Genomic DNA, 14049 nt, shown 5'->3' with positions numbered 1-14049 from the left:
TACTGAACAGAGAGGAACCTAAAGTGGTAGATGTATATCCATTCTCTTATATTTTAATAGGACCTCAGGGACTAGACATGAATTTCCCAGAATTTGGGGGAAACTTGAAGTGGAAGGAAGTATAAGATTATCTTTTCCAAAAGGAAAAAAAAGTCATCTTTGAAAACCATTGTATAGTGAGCTACACTTTCTCCTTTTGCCATCCATTTTAATAGAGAAGTTAAGTAGGTGGCAGTTTTGAAACCATATGTATATTGAATGGAGTTGTGAAAAAAATAACATGAATTTTTACTTTGAATTCTGTTTTCAAAGTAGCATTATAGGATGGGAGAAAATTGTAAGGTATATCTTTTTCTGCTTCTAAATTATTCCTTGAACTGTGTGTAATAAAGAACTTGTTCATCTGTTTTCACTGACTATAGATGACTCTTTCTAGTTAGCACTGCTGGTTTCACAGAAAATTATTCCTGAGACACAGTGTAAATGTTCAGATATTTGGGGCATAGGAAGAGAAGTGAATATGATACCATGGTAGAGTGGAAATATCCCAAAGTTCTAAAATTCTGAGTAATTGGTCTCTGAGGGATATAACAGAAAAGTCCCTGTAGCAAATCTTAATCCACTGAACTGTTGGAAGGCTTCACAGTAAAATGCTCCTGAAGTGACTGACATCCTATTCTCTAAGTTTCTAGTTTGAAAACTCAGGAGCACCTTTGCATAAATATCCCCAGAGTGCCCCTGGGGGCAGAGTTCAGTGTGTGAACCAAGCTACCACGAACTTGCAGCTGGTTTGCAGAGTGGCTGTGTTAACCCATTTTGGAATTGGCATTAAAGGATGTAGAGTACCCCACCTGACATAAGTCTAAGCTGACCAAAACCTAAAAATAAACAGAGCTCAAATAGCCTTCATCCCATAAATATATCATCATCATCATAAAACACATGTCAGCTATGATGTTCAAGGTATTTGTTCTAGGAATTGAGGATATGGAGAGGTATAAGATGTAGTCTCTCTCTCTAAGGAGTTATCTGTCTTGGCTGTTTTTCATATAGAAATGTATTCTTTAAATGATACCAGTGCCCATGATATGGTGGAAAGAGCTCTGGACTAAGACAGCCAGCTCTTCCAGTAATTTGCTATGCGATCCTGAGCAGCGGTTCCTTCTCTTCTAAGGCTTCAGTTTCCTCATTTGTAAAAATGAAAAAGTCAGACTAAGTAAATTTCCAGCTTTAAAATTTTATAATTCTTAGGATACCTTTTGATTACTGGTGATGAATACAGTTTTATATTATTATTTTAATTATTGCATTAACTTTGAAACATGCATTATGTTGAGAGTTCTGTTTTAAATAAATTTAAAAGTTAATAGTAAGGGGAAAAAAAACCTAGCAAATACCATAGGAAAATATCACAAAGCCTTATTTAGAGGAAGGTGATGGTGGTACTAAAGAATAACATTGTCTTTCTCCCTCTTCTGGACAAATGGAAGTTCCAAGTAAAACTGGAATTAAAGAAAGAAAAATATAATGATCTGAATCTTCTAATGATCTTCCATGTCCTCTTGTCTCCTACTCCATTTTTTTTGGAGGTTGTTGTCCTAACCAGGGAACTATTCATGGACTCTTGCTGTAGTCTGAACTCAGTTTAGTGTAGAAATCCTTCTCTCTGCTGTAATTCATCTTCAAATTACAAAGGCAATCTCTGAGAATATAGGGAGACAGAATCAGTGGAAGAAAGAGCATACTAGACTTAAAGTCAGAAAAACACTTTTTTTCAACTCATACCTCTTACTATCTGTGTAACCATAGACAAATCATTTATGTTCTCCTAGCCTCATTTTTTTTCTCATCTGTAAAGTGAGAAAGCCTATTCTTAACTTCACAAGGAAACTGAAGAGCAAATGAAGTAACATGTAAAATTCACTGCAGGGAACCAGAACAATTTATATAGTAACCAAGACTGTAAGCAAAGAAATTGGAAAAATTTTAGAACTCTGATCAGTAGAATAACTAGCTGTGACTTAAAGAAGCAATTATGAAGTTTGCTACCCACCTTCTGACAGAGGGTTGATGGATCCATTGTTAGTGATTGGGAGCATTTTTTCATGTGGTTGTTGATAAGCTTGGATTTCTTCCTTTATAATTTTTGCTGCATTTGGTTTTGTTTTCAGTTTTGTTTTGTTTTAATTTTACGTAATGTGCTTTCTTGTTAAACTTATGGTCATACAGTTTGGAGTGCTGGACCCTCTATTATGAATTTTCCCTGCAATAGAATTGAACCCAGGAGGTTAGACCTCTACAATACAATCTTCACTATTGGTTTGACTTTCTAATTATTAAGAAAAGAATAAGGAAGAAAGTTCACATTGGTCCTTCCTTCTTAGTTTAGTCTTGTGGTGGTGGTTGTTTTTTTTGGTTGTTGTTTGGTTGGTTGGTTGGGGTTTTTTTGGGGGGGGGGTTCTGCCCTCTCCTTGGGGCTATTTCAAAGATATTTTCTGGAAAATGTAATGAGCATTTTCTCCTGACCGTAACCCTCCTGAGAAATATTTCTGTGGATATGCAGTTGACAGATTTGGAACCTCTAGTTCCAAATAGTTCTCTAATCTGAGAGATAAGGGGCTTATCTTGGTTTTCCTTTGTATTCACAAGCTACAAGATACTACTAGACTACTAGATTAAACATTGCAGTTATTGGATGATGCAGAGTACTGTGGCTTATGCCATAAACAGTGAAAGTATGGTCTTATAATACCTTACAACCAGGAATTGGAAAAAATTCTCTCCTGGCTGTCCATTCACTGGTTCCATATATGACTGCTGAATTTTTTTTTTTTCTGTGAAAAGGTGACTATAGTCATCAGTGACTGAACATCTTGACCTTGAAATTCTTTGATCCTCTTAGTTCTTTTAACCTTCATCTCTATACCCACCAATCACTCACCTTCTAGGATTTAGAGTTAGAAAGGTACTTTGGAAACCAAAATTTCTGAACAAACTACTGAAGTTAGAGTTCTGCCTTTCTGCCTAATCCTTTCTTTCCACCTCGACCATTTCCTCATAGCCAATGTCCCTATTCTTTGTCTTCATCTAGATTTTAGACCCTAGACCCTTCCCCATTGCCATTACCCTGACAATCCCCTTCTAGCTCCACTTGTTTACCCGTCCTGCCTAGACCCATGATAGGCCATTTTAATGTTGCCTTCACTAGCAGAATAGAATCCCTTACCCCTTTGACATTCCACTATTCTATCCATGACATCAAGTCAGGAGAAGATACAAAAGTATTTATACAATTGATTCTCAATTAGGACCTCACTGCTGGGGCAGCTAGGTAGCACAGTGGATAGGGCAGCAGTCTTGGAGTCAAGAGGACCTGAGTTCAAATTCAGCTTCAGGTACTTACCAGCTGTATAACTCTGGCAAATCACTTAATCCAAATTGCTTAAAAAAAATTTTTTTTTTAAAAAAGGACCTCAATGCTGCTTAGCTAACTTTTTGTAATCCTTAACAACCCTGGGAAATAAGTGCTATTATTGTTCCTATTTTACAGATGAGGAAACTGAGGCAAACAGGTTAAGTAAATTACACAGGGTCACACAGCTAGTGAATGTCTGAGGACAGATTTGAACTCAGATCTTATTGACTCCAGATCCAACACGATCTACTACCACCAAGCTGTCTGTATATAACTTGGAATACACTTCTTCCTGATTTCTGCCTCATAGAATGCCTTGCTTCCTTCAAGACAACTCAAGTACCACCTTCTACATCAGAGGTTCCCAAACTTATTTGGCCTACTGCCCCCTTATTTATTTATTAGGCAATTGGGGTTAAGTGACTTGCCCAGGATCACACAGCTAGTAAGTGTCAAGTGTTTGGTCTGAGGCCCGATTTGAACTCAGGTCCTCCTGACTTCAGGGCCAGTGCTCTATCCACTGTGCCACCTAGCTGCCCCTATTGCCCCCTTTTTTAAAAAAAATTACTAAGCACTCCCCTGGAAATCTACTTTATTTAACCCTTTAATGTTTTTTTTAATGACATCAAATTTAATCATTTATTGTAAATTGTTGTAAATTGATTTTTTTCCTGCATTGAAATTTTAATGATGCAATATTGTGTCATATAACCATATAGTATCATATTGTAAACAAGTCATCACACGAAATCCTGCTGATGCATGTTGGATTTCCCAACAATGTGCAACACACTCGCCTGCCAACACTTGTTTGTTAAGACCTTTCAAGTAGACTTGACCACTGATTGGTTATAGCTTGCATTTTGTGTATTTATTTGGAAAATAATATAATCACTACAACTTTAACTCTGTTACACAACATATGAAACGTGTATGGACAGTTTTTCAAAATTTTCTTTCTTTATGCTTCCACTATTCAACCCCCATCCCCAGTTGCATTCAAGGCTACTATTGCCCCCTTGGATCGGTCCAGTACCCCCTAGGGGATGTTATCACCGACTTTGGGAACCTCTGTAACATGGAGGTACTGCTAATGACCTCCTTTTCTAACCATTTTGGTGTGTGTGTGTGTGTGTGTGTGTGTGTGTGTGTACATGTATGCATGCAAATGCTTTCTTTTTATCTCCAGCATCTATCACCAGGCCTGTCACATAGTAACTACCTAATAAATACTTGCTGATGGATTGATTATTGATGAATCGATTTATGATATTTATAAAGCATTTTAATCTAAGAAATAATTTGGAAAAGATCAGACTTGCCTAAGTCTGGTCTATTGATATGTTAAGCAGTAAATTTGATTTCCTGAATTTGTTCCTTTATTAATTAAGACCAAGTTAACAGAACTTCACATAGACTACAAAAGGTACCCTTTTGATATTTCCGCTAAGCTTAGGATTTTCATAATTTTATGTAACTTGCCAAGGAATTCATAAGATAGGCTATGGTTTTTTTTTAATTAATTTAATTTCTGAATATATATATTCCCCCGTTTCTCTACCCATGGAGCTATTCTTTATAACAAAGAATAAAAAAGAGAGGATAAAAACAATTCTAGCAAAGCCAATACATCAGTTGAGTCTGTCAGTATATGCAATCGTTTTTCAGGTGTAAATTTGGTTATGATAATAGAAGATATAGGTAAGGTTCCCATCCTCTCATTTCCATGTCAGTTGATCAACAAGCATTTAATAAGTGCCTACTATAAGCCAGATGCCAGAGGTACAAAGTAAAAAAAAAAAACTAAGTAGCTCCTACCCTCAAGAGGCTTATAGTCTACATGTATCAATAGAGAGGGATGTTGGTGTGGATAAATTAAAGCCACAGATGATTTATCCACTTCTGTTGGGGTAAAGAAAAGAGGCAAAATAATGTAGAGGAAAAAATCACTGGAACTGGCTAATTCCAATATTTCCACTTACTGGCTTTGTGACCTCGGAAAAATCATCTCTGTAAGTCTTTTTTTTTTTTTTTTCACCTGTAAAATGGACATAATACTACTACTTCCTACTACTAGTTTTTCATGAGTATCAATTCAAGTCAACAGACATTTATTAAGTTCCTACAATGGGCAAGGCACTGGTAAGACAGACAAGAAATGGATCCTGCACTTGAGGAGGGAGGGAGATATAACATGTAATGAAATAGGCAGTCTTATTTTTTATATTATATTAAATATAAGGTAATATAAGTATAAGGTTTCTGGTCTCTACCCAGTTGAGCAATGTAGCCACTAATTAATAGGAATATTGGATTGCATGTATTACATGTTGACTATTCTACTTTTGGCTTTTTCTTTGGTTACAAAGATCATGGGAATCTCTTTTCCCTGAGGTATCTGAGGAAGTACCAAGGTAAATGCTTCTTTATGTACTAACCATGACTAGAGTAGGAGTTTATAAATCTTCTCTTTTTTCCTCTCTCCCTTCCCCCCCCCATTATAGGGAATTCTTTTAGTATATGATATCACAAACCGCTGGTCCTTTGATGGCATAGATCGATGGATAAAGGAAATCGATGAGGTAAGTATGTTTTTTGAATATAGAAACATACCAGAAAAAACTCAGACTTTTCTAAAACAGTAAATTTGGAAAGATGCTGCCACACTTGAGAAGGGCCTCCAGTGACCGTAATCTTAAAGAAGCAGAACAGTGATTGGAGTTGTCTGGCTTAGATAGCCTGTTAAGATGTCAATCTATTTTATTCTCTTCTGTAGCCCATCTAAACCAGAGAACCAGAGAAAAGAAAAATTTTCTCAATTTCTGGTAGACATGAAAATGTCAGAAAAATATCCATGCTTTGCATTAGTAGTAAAACTGCCCCTGGAGCCATATCCTTCCCTTCTTTATGCCTCAGTGCCAAGTCCTTTCTTTGCCTGACACAGGTCCGAATTCTGTTTTCTTCCTTCAGCACGCTCCTGGTGTTCCCCGAATTTTGGTGGGAAATAGGCTCCACCTGGCCTTCAAGCGGCAGGTGCCAACAGAGCAAGCCCGCTCCTATGCCGAAAAGAACTGCATGACCTTCTTTGAGGTCAGCCCCCTGTGCAACTTCAACGTGATTGAATCCTTCACAGAACTGTCCCGGATTGTTCTCATGCGACACGGCATGGAGAAGATCTGGAGGCCCAACAGAGGTGAGGAAAGCTTCGGGAACTTTGGTTTAACCATACTAATAAGGGTTGAAAATGGGGGAGTCCTTTCCCCTTAGGTATCAAGAGGGCAGCTTAGCTATAGCAACCTCTAGTTGAGAAATTGTCACATTCTTTAATATGGGCAATGGCCTAGTTTTGTGAAATTGCCTTGCTCTCTTACTTCAGTGCTAATACCAATTACACTTCATTTTTCATCCCTTCTCTTCACTCATTCTTGTTCCTTCACAGGGCTTCTCATATATAGTAAAAATGTATAGAAAGGTCACTTTAGCTAAGTGTTTTTAAAACATTAAATTGAAAAAAGAAGCAGTTCTGAGATTCACAGGCTTATGTATGGTATCTTCACCTTCCTCCGAGAAAGGAGAATGACTATCCTTTTACACTGACTCCTTAGGCTGCCCTTTTGTAATTTCTCTCCTCCTTCATAGCTACATTTGATGATTGGCGGAAAGGGAAGGGGCATTGAGGTGAAGAAAATGAAGTAGAGACCAAACAAAAGTGAACCCGATTGAAGTGACATGTATCTACAGACACGGAAAGTTATTAAGAAAAAAAGAGACATCAATTAAAATATCCTTTCCTTTTTTTGAGAGACATAGACCCTGCAATTCATACCTTATTCCCCACCGTGTGTTAAGGGAGCCCCCTATAAGTCATTCTAATATCTAAGAAAGCAAAGTTGAGCGATTAATTTGTATTTACAATGAGTGCATTCTTTTTAGATCAAATTTTTAATAGAGTTGTAGTTTTATATGCAGTGTACATATGTATTGGCATCTTGAGTATAATCAATTTGTATAGTACATTTATGCATTTTACTATCTAAAATTATAAAAATTTATAATTATACATTTACTTTTGTAATATTTTTTAACATCTTAGTGGTGTAGTGAAAAGAACATGGAATTTGGAGTCCGAAAGACCTGAGTGGCCTTAGGAAAATCACTTAACCTCTCTGGGCTTCAGTCTCCTTAGCTCCAAAAATAGATTGTTGAACTAGATAATCTAAGATTCCATCCAGCTTCAAAAACCCTATGACTACATGGCCAAATCTTTAGTCAGGGCGTAAGCTCCAAATATGACATTTCTCCTATGGGAAAACTATCTGTTTTATGTTTGCAATTCTCTTTCTAGGAATGTGTTACTCTAAAAATCAAGGACTGCCTATAATGAATGGCATATTCAGTCCACTTAAAGGCCGCCTAAATTGTAAGAAGGCTGCAAAATTGCACTAACCTAGAAGTCCTTTCTGGCTTTACACCAATAGGTATTCCCATTACTTCTTAAGGGTAGAAAAGAGATCTTAAGACCTAATTGTGGCTTGGTGCAAAAAAAAAAAACAAACAAAAAAACCACACTATTGTATATAATCTCTTTATATAGATTAGTTCCTAAATAACAAGATAAGAAGACTGAAAGCTGGTGTTTTAAAGAAAACACTGCAGGTCCAGAAAGAAGCCTTTGTTTCAGCAAAGCAGTGTTTCAATGTTGTCCTCAACTCTTCTCAGAACCAGGAATAATTTTCATTATTCCTTTCTATTGTTGAACAGACCAACAGGAGAGGGGTGCCATCAAGTGGACAATTGAAGCTGTCCTGTTGCTTTTCATAAGCACTTTCCTTTGAGTCAGTGGGCTGAAGGGATATTCTGTTGGCAGCACGTTGTAGCATAAAGCACACAGGTCTGAGATTCAGAAAATCTTGCTTCAAGTCCTAGCTCCAAAAAAAGACAGTGGAATTAGGGATCTAGATTTAGAACCAGAGGACCTGAACCTGCCTCCTGGCTTTACCACTGGGTGATATGATCAAAGATTTTGGAACTGGAAAGAACTCAGAAATCCACTTAACTGCCTTGTGAACTTAGGCAAGGCATTTAACCGCTCTTGGGCCCCATTTTCCTCATCTGTAAAAATGGGTTAGACTAGTGGAACTCTGAGGCATCTTCTAGCTCCAAATCTATGATAGTGTGTTCCTTTATCCATTTCTGTTCTTTCTTTGTTGCTTCCACATTGCCACTGCTTCTAATTAAACCAGTTAAACTTAAACGGCCTTTTAACTTCATTTTCAGTGTCCAAAAATTCTTTCCCTTTTATGAGACAATTTTATCACTCATTTGCTATTTCTGTAAAGGAAACACAGGTCATCTTTGAGATATCAGAGATGTAACCTTGCGAATGCTAGAAATTTACCTTCTTTTCTGTTTTGGCTTTCCTTCAGTGTTCAGTTTACAGGACCTCTGCTGTCGAGCAATTGTCTCCTGTACCCCAGTCCATCTTATCGACAAGCTTCCACTGCCTGTCACCATCAAAAGTCACCTGAAATCCTTCTCCATGGCCAATGGAATGAATGCGGTGATGATGCATGGACGCTCATATTCCCTGGCTAGCAGCGGGGGTGGGAGCAGCAGCAAAGGCAATAGCCTGAAGAGGTCTAAATCCATCCGTCCTCCACAGAGCCCCCCACAGAACTGCTCACGAAGCAACTGCAAGATCTCTTAGCAAAATGAAGAACTCAGTGAGCGTAAAGACACCCACACCCACCCACCCACCCATGTACAAATGTTTGCACATTCAACTCTCTTAAAAGAAAAAAGAAAAAAATGGAGCCCGCTGTTATTCCTTGGTTACTCTCTTGCCAGGGTATTTCACTTAGGGAATGTTCCTGATGGTGTGCTTGGAGTCTTGGGTTGGCTGGATCCCATGTCGTTGGCAGGGAAGACTTGGACCCTACACCCTATCCAGAAAGCTTTGGGATTTCCTCTTCACTTAGTCAAAGAGAAGGTGGAAGAAAAATATATATGATTGCTGGGAGGGAAAACAATTTAGCTAGTCTCAAAAGGAATGGATTAGTGGAGACTAGAGAGGTATAGGGTGTGGTGAGGGGAACCTGTGCTACCGCATGAACCCATAAACTCAAATGAATTGCCGGTGCTATAGAGGTCCTTGATTTAAAATATAAAAAACAAGACTGAAAGGGTTTGGGGGATGGCAAATTTGCGGTAGATAGTACTGCTATTGCCAAAAAAAAAAAAAGGCTCTTGGGGAGCTGGCTGTTAAGGATTTTAAAGGAAGCTTTGCCTGCCTTTTTCACTTATTTATATAGAAGTATATATAATATCTCACTTTTTTGGGTAAATTTTTAAAAAGCAGTCAGGGAAACCTTTATGCAGCCATGTGATAGCATTGCACTCATTACTAGTGCATCTGCTAAGGGGAAATGAAAACACTTTAAGGAAAGCTATGAACTGATACAGGTGTTTTGCAGTAGCAAGTATTTTTGATGTTTGAGTACTCTTTCCACAAAGATAATAAGGAATTTACTGTTAAAGCTTGAAATGTTCTTTCTTTGAATACACTTCACCCCAGTGGGAAAACAGGAAGAATGTTGTAGATTAAATGAAGACGCCAGTAGGAAGACGGGAGAATGCTGACTGGGGGTTGGCTTGGCTTTGTGCATCCTCTGCCTGCTTTTCGGTAGCTGTGCTGAACACACCTGGACTGACTTGCTTCTGTGGGTCTCCTCACCTCCATCATACAGCATTGGGTAATGTGGGCATGACAAGAGTGTAAAAGCACAGTCACTTCAAGCTGGGAGATATGCAGTTAGAGAAGCACAGGGCTCTATTCTGGAGCCACTTTGGATTTCATCTGCTTACACCTTCCCTATTCCATTGGCTCTGCTCTGTCCTCCCAGTTTTCACCTGTCGTACATCACTTCCTGCTTGAGAGGTGTGAGAGCTTCAGCAGGCCTCCAAACTGAAAGGTTTCAAAATGAGAAAAAATCCGGGGGTTACTCCGGTGTATTATTATTTTAACACTTTGCTCATATACTCCCATGACTCAGTATATTCTTTAGCTAGGGAAAATGTGCTGCTCCAAACTGGCCTTGGAAATCATTCTCTCTTTAAATGCGATGCTGTCTTCACCTTTGTTGCTTAATAGATGAAATTTGTGCCAGCATTTACCAGAATGAAAAGTCCCTAAGCTATTCACAAATTGTTAAATACTTGATTAAGGGAAACCCAAGAATAGTAGAGCTACTTTTATCCTTGGTCTTTTGCAGAGATAGTGAATCCATGATTCTGGACTCTTGGACTCCATCTGACATAGAGAAGTAGACACTGTCCATCTTCATGACTGTAAATGTGCTTGCCACACATTCTTCTTTGTAAATTATGCATAAGATTGACTTGATTGTCCCAACAGCCTCAGCATACTAATCTAATGTTTTTATCACTCCTTTTCCTTTAAAAATGGGCTTTTCTCTGCTGCCAGTCAGAAAATAGAACAAGCATAACAACCCTCTGAAACGGTCCTAAGTTGGTGATAGTGTAGTGGTATTTAAGTCTACACAAAGCCCTGGATACTGGTTTACAGGCACAGTGAACCACAAGCACCCATTTTCAACACTTAATAGATTTGTCATCAACTCATTAGATTCTGTGAGGTGAATTTAGGAGATAAATATTATCTTTTAACATCACAGAAATAGTTTCTTTTGTTTGGTCCATGAGGACCACTGAAGATGCTTTCTAAGAACTAAACGTGTGTCCCAGTCACCAAAAGACTGGTGACAAAAATCCCATCCTATTGTATTTTGACACTCACTGCCCTCAGCTTGTGATTGATTCTTGTCCTCCTCCCACTGCTCTTCTTAAGCCTTTCCCACTGAGTTCTGTCTCTCCCCACATCTGTGCCTGGGAGGCGTGTTGGGCTTGAGTCACATCGGTGCTGTATTCTACCTCTTCCCAACTCAGTGTTGGTGTGGCCACAAACAGCACCTGCTCCTACCTTTCCAAGAGCGTAGACTGCCCTCAGCAACCACGGACAGCCGGTGGTAGCTGGCCAGGAACATCCTTCAGTGTATTTAGTTGCATTTTCATCTCTCCCTTTCTCCAAAGACTTCATAACAAATCCCAAACATGAATTTCCCAAATCAAGTCCCACTGCTTTTTAAAAACCCATGCAATTCATGGGCAGAGTAAAATACGCTTAGCATTTATGGGCAAATGGTCTCCTACTGGGCCTTCCTAGGAAATGAAGGCTGCCCCAGTATTTAAGAACCCCACAGCCACCAACTCAAATCCAGTGGAGCAGAAGACAATCATCATCTTCAGAACTGAATATTGAGGGAAACATGGGCTAATGAATGAATTGGAATAGCCACGGGAGTTATTGTTTTTGGGCTTGGGGAGCCTTTTCTGGAACAGATTCACTGCCTCTTGGGGAATTCTGAGTCATTGTCATCCTATGATTTTGGGGAACACCCATCCACCAACTGATTTGCAGTTTGATATGTGGGGACAGGGATTGGGTTTCTTGCCTTTATAGCAGCAGAGGGAAATGAGATGATAGTTTAGGCTCATTATAACCTCTTTCTCCCATTTCTGACCCTCTTTCTAGCTTTTCTATGCTAAAAGTCAAACCTGGAAGATCCTACAGACACCTAGCCAAAATGGGATCTGTTTTCTTTGGAAGTTTCAGACAAAACAATTGACTTGGGGATTGGGAGTGGGATGGCATGGGGAAGAAAGGGTTGAGGAATTGAATGGTTTTGGCATTTATGATATCAACACTATACTTAGCTGCTGTTTTGACATTTGTACCATTCCTGTGTTCTATTTGACTTTTTATTTCTTTGTACAGTAAATGTAATTCAGCTGTGATATACATGTTTTGTTTTATATAAATTAAAGTCTCCTTGTTTTTAAACAACCAAAAAGCTTACAGAAATTATTTTGAATTGATATGATTCTTTTTCTCTAGGTAGCTCTGAAGTCTTTTGACTCCATGCTGAAGACAGTGGGAGTGAAAATCCTTGGATTTCCCAGTGAGTGCCAGTTGTAGGGCCCCCCCATCTCTAATTCCTCTCCCTGGGTGGTCGTCTGAGTTTCACAATCAGAGCTACAGAGTTAGAGCTAGTCTGTGGCCACTTAATTGACCTCAAGGGCTTTGTTGACAGATGCAGACTCTACCACTACCACCCTAGCCTCTCTTGGGTCCCCTGTCACTGAATGTGCCATTCTGGCAGTGACCTGACCTCTACTTACCCTGCAGCATTCAAACTCACATTTATTTTCCTCCAGTCCTCTTGTGGCTTATGGGGCCCTGAAGCTTTCCCAAGTCTGAAGTGAGCGCTTGGGCTTTAGCTGGGAGGTTCTGGGGGGTAGGTTCTAATCCTGCCACAAGCACTCTAGCCAGTTTTGTTTATGTGATTCATTGAGCTTCCAGCTGAAGAAGTAATGCAAACACTTGTTTCGAGGGACGGTATTGAATGGGGAAGTACAGGACAGGTTACTCTAGCTAGAACCCATTGTGTGGTCTGGCCCAGACGTGAATTGGGTGGATTTTTCAATCTACCAGCCTGTCTAGTCTAAGGCCAATATTTCCTTTTAGGTTAGTAAGCCTTTTTCTAATTATTCTCTTCTTCCCATACCCTCCTGGGTCGGGGGAAAACACTGATGTATGTATGTGCCGGAAATCCGATAGCAGCTGCAGAGTGGGAAGATAAAAAGGGTAGAAATTTGATTAAGAAAGAGTAAATAAACATTCTTCTAGGACAGAGTGGCTGATGCCTGGGGTAGTTTTGAAAATGCCCTGTGATCTCTGATCACTGTGAGCCGTCCAAACAAAGGCTGGTGTGAATGCAGGTGCTCAGCGAGCAGCAGGAGGAGAGATCCTGTTTTTCTGCCCTGTCGATGGTAACAGAGAACAAGGAGGGCTTAGCAGGGAGGACAGAGGGTGAAGTACAGAAACGGGCTAACTGAAGCAGATGAGTTGGGGAGTAAAATGTTTTCCATGACTCATGTGTAGCTGTAAAATGCTTGAGTTCAAGCTACATCACAAGGTTATCATGGTTTCCCCTGTTTACCAGGTTGCCCGAGCTCACGAGGGTGGTCTGCTCTTTGACAGCAATGGTCCTGGGGGGTCAAGATCCCTCATTTGTGTTGTTGGCTGTCCTGCTGACATCATGTGAGACCTTGGATGAATCACATGCCTGGATTTTTTTTAATCTCCCATGAGGGTGATATGTACCTCCAGGCATTTGGTGAGATGTAATGCACTTGAGATCAGAGTAAGTTTCAGCCAAGAGCCCAGTGTCAGTACGAATTGTATCCCTCCCAGGAAAAAACAAAAAACCCAGTCCCAGCATTATTGCTTATACCAGCACAAATACAGAAGAGACTCCAAACCCTGAAACTGAGGTTTTCATGAATAAGTGAGATACAAGTCTTTGGTCCTTTTATATACACATTGCTAAAGCTCTTCTTGAGACTAGGGATCTTCCCATGTCTCCTTGGAAAGCTGCCTGAATTGTGAGGACCTTGAACTCACCTTTCTTCCCTCTTGTATATACCCCATGTCAAGCCTTCAGAATATAGCCAGTCTTGAACTTTATGGGGAATGTGCAGGTTATCCAGACCCT

General features: G+C 39.5%; 2 protein-coding genes across 5 annotated transcripts in view; one reads left to right on the top strand and one right to left on the bottom strand.

Moving 5' to 3' along the window:
- Window positions 1-9656, top strand: part of RAB40C (RAB40C, member RAS oncogene family) — a 66372-nt gene extending 56716 nt beyond the window's left edge. For all 4 annotated transcript variants that reach the window (XM_027863171.1, XM_027863170.1, XM_027863172.1 and 1 more), the window contains exons 5-7: window positions 5920-5997; window positions 6386-6608; window positions 8842-9656. In XM_027863171.1, the coding sequence (XP_027718972.1) occupies window positions 5920-5997; window positions 6386-6608; window positions 8842-9122 (582 nt within the window). In that variant the 3' untranslated portion in view covers window positions 9123-9656. The remainder of the gene's footprint in view (window positions 1-5919; window positions 5998-6385; window positions 6609-8841) is intronic.
- Window positions 9657-9917: 261 nt separating this feature from the next.
- METTL26 (methyltransferase like 26) overlaps window positions 9918-14049 on the bottom strand; it is a 19906-nt gene continuing 15774 nt past the window's right edge. The window contains exon 6 of the mRNA XM_027863175.1: window positions 9918-10379. Coding sequence (XP_027718976.1) covers window positions 10335-10379 — 45 coding nt within the window. The 3' untranslated portion in view covers window positions 9918-10334. The remainder of the gene's footprint in view (window positions 10380-14049) is intronic.

Source organism: Vombatus ursinus, unplaced genomic scaffold, assembly GCF_900497805.2.
Source record: "Vombatus ursinus unplaced genomic scaffold, bare-nosed wombat genome assembly UNPS02014770.1, whole genome shotgun sequence".
NCBI classification, from domain to species: domain Eukaryota; kingdom Metazoa; phylum Chordata; class Mammalia; order Diprotodontia; family Vombatidae; genus Vombatus; species Vombatus ursinus.
The sequence above is the reverse complement of the archived record's forward strand: the minus strand, read 5'-3'. Positions and strand labels throughout refer to the sequence as shown.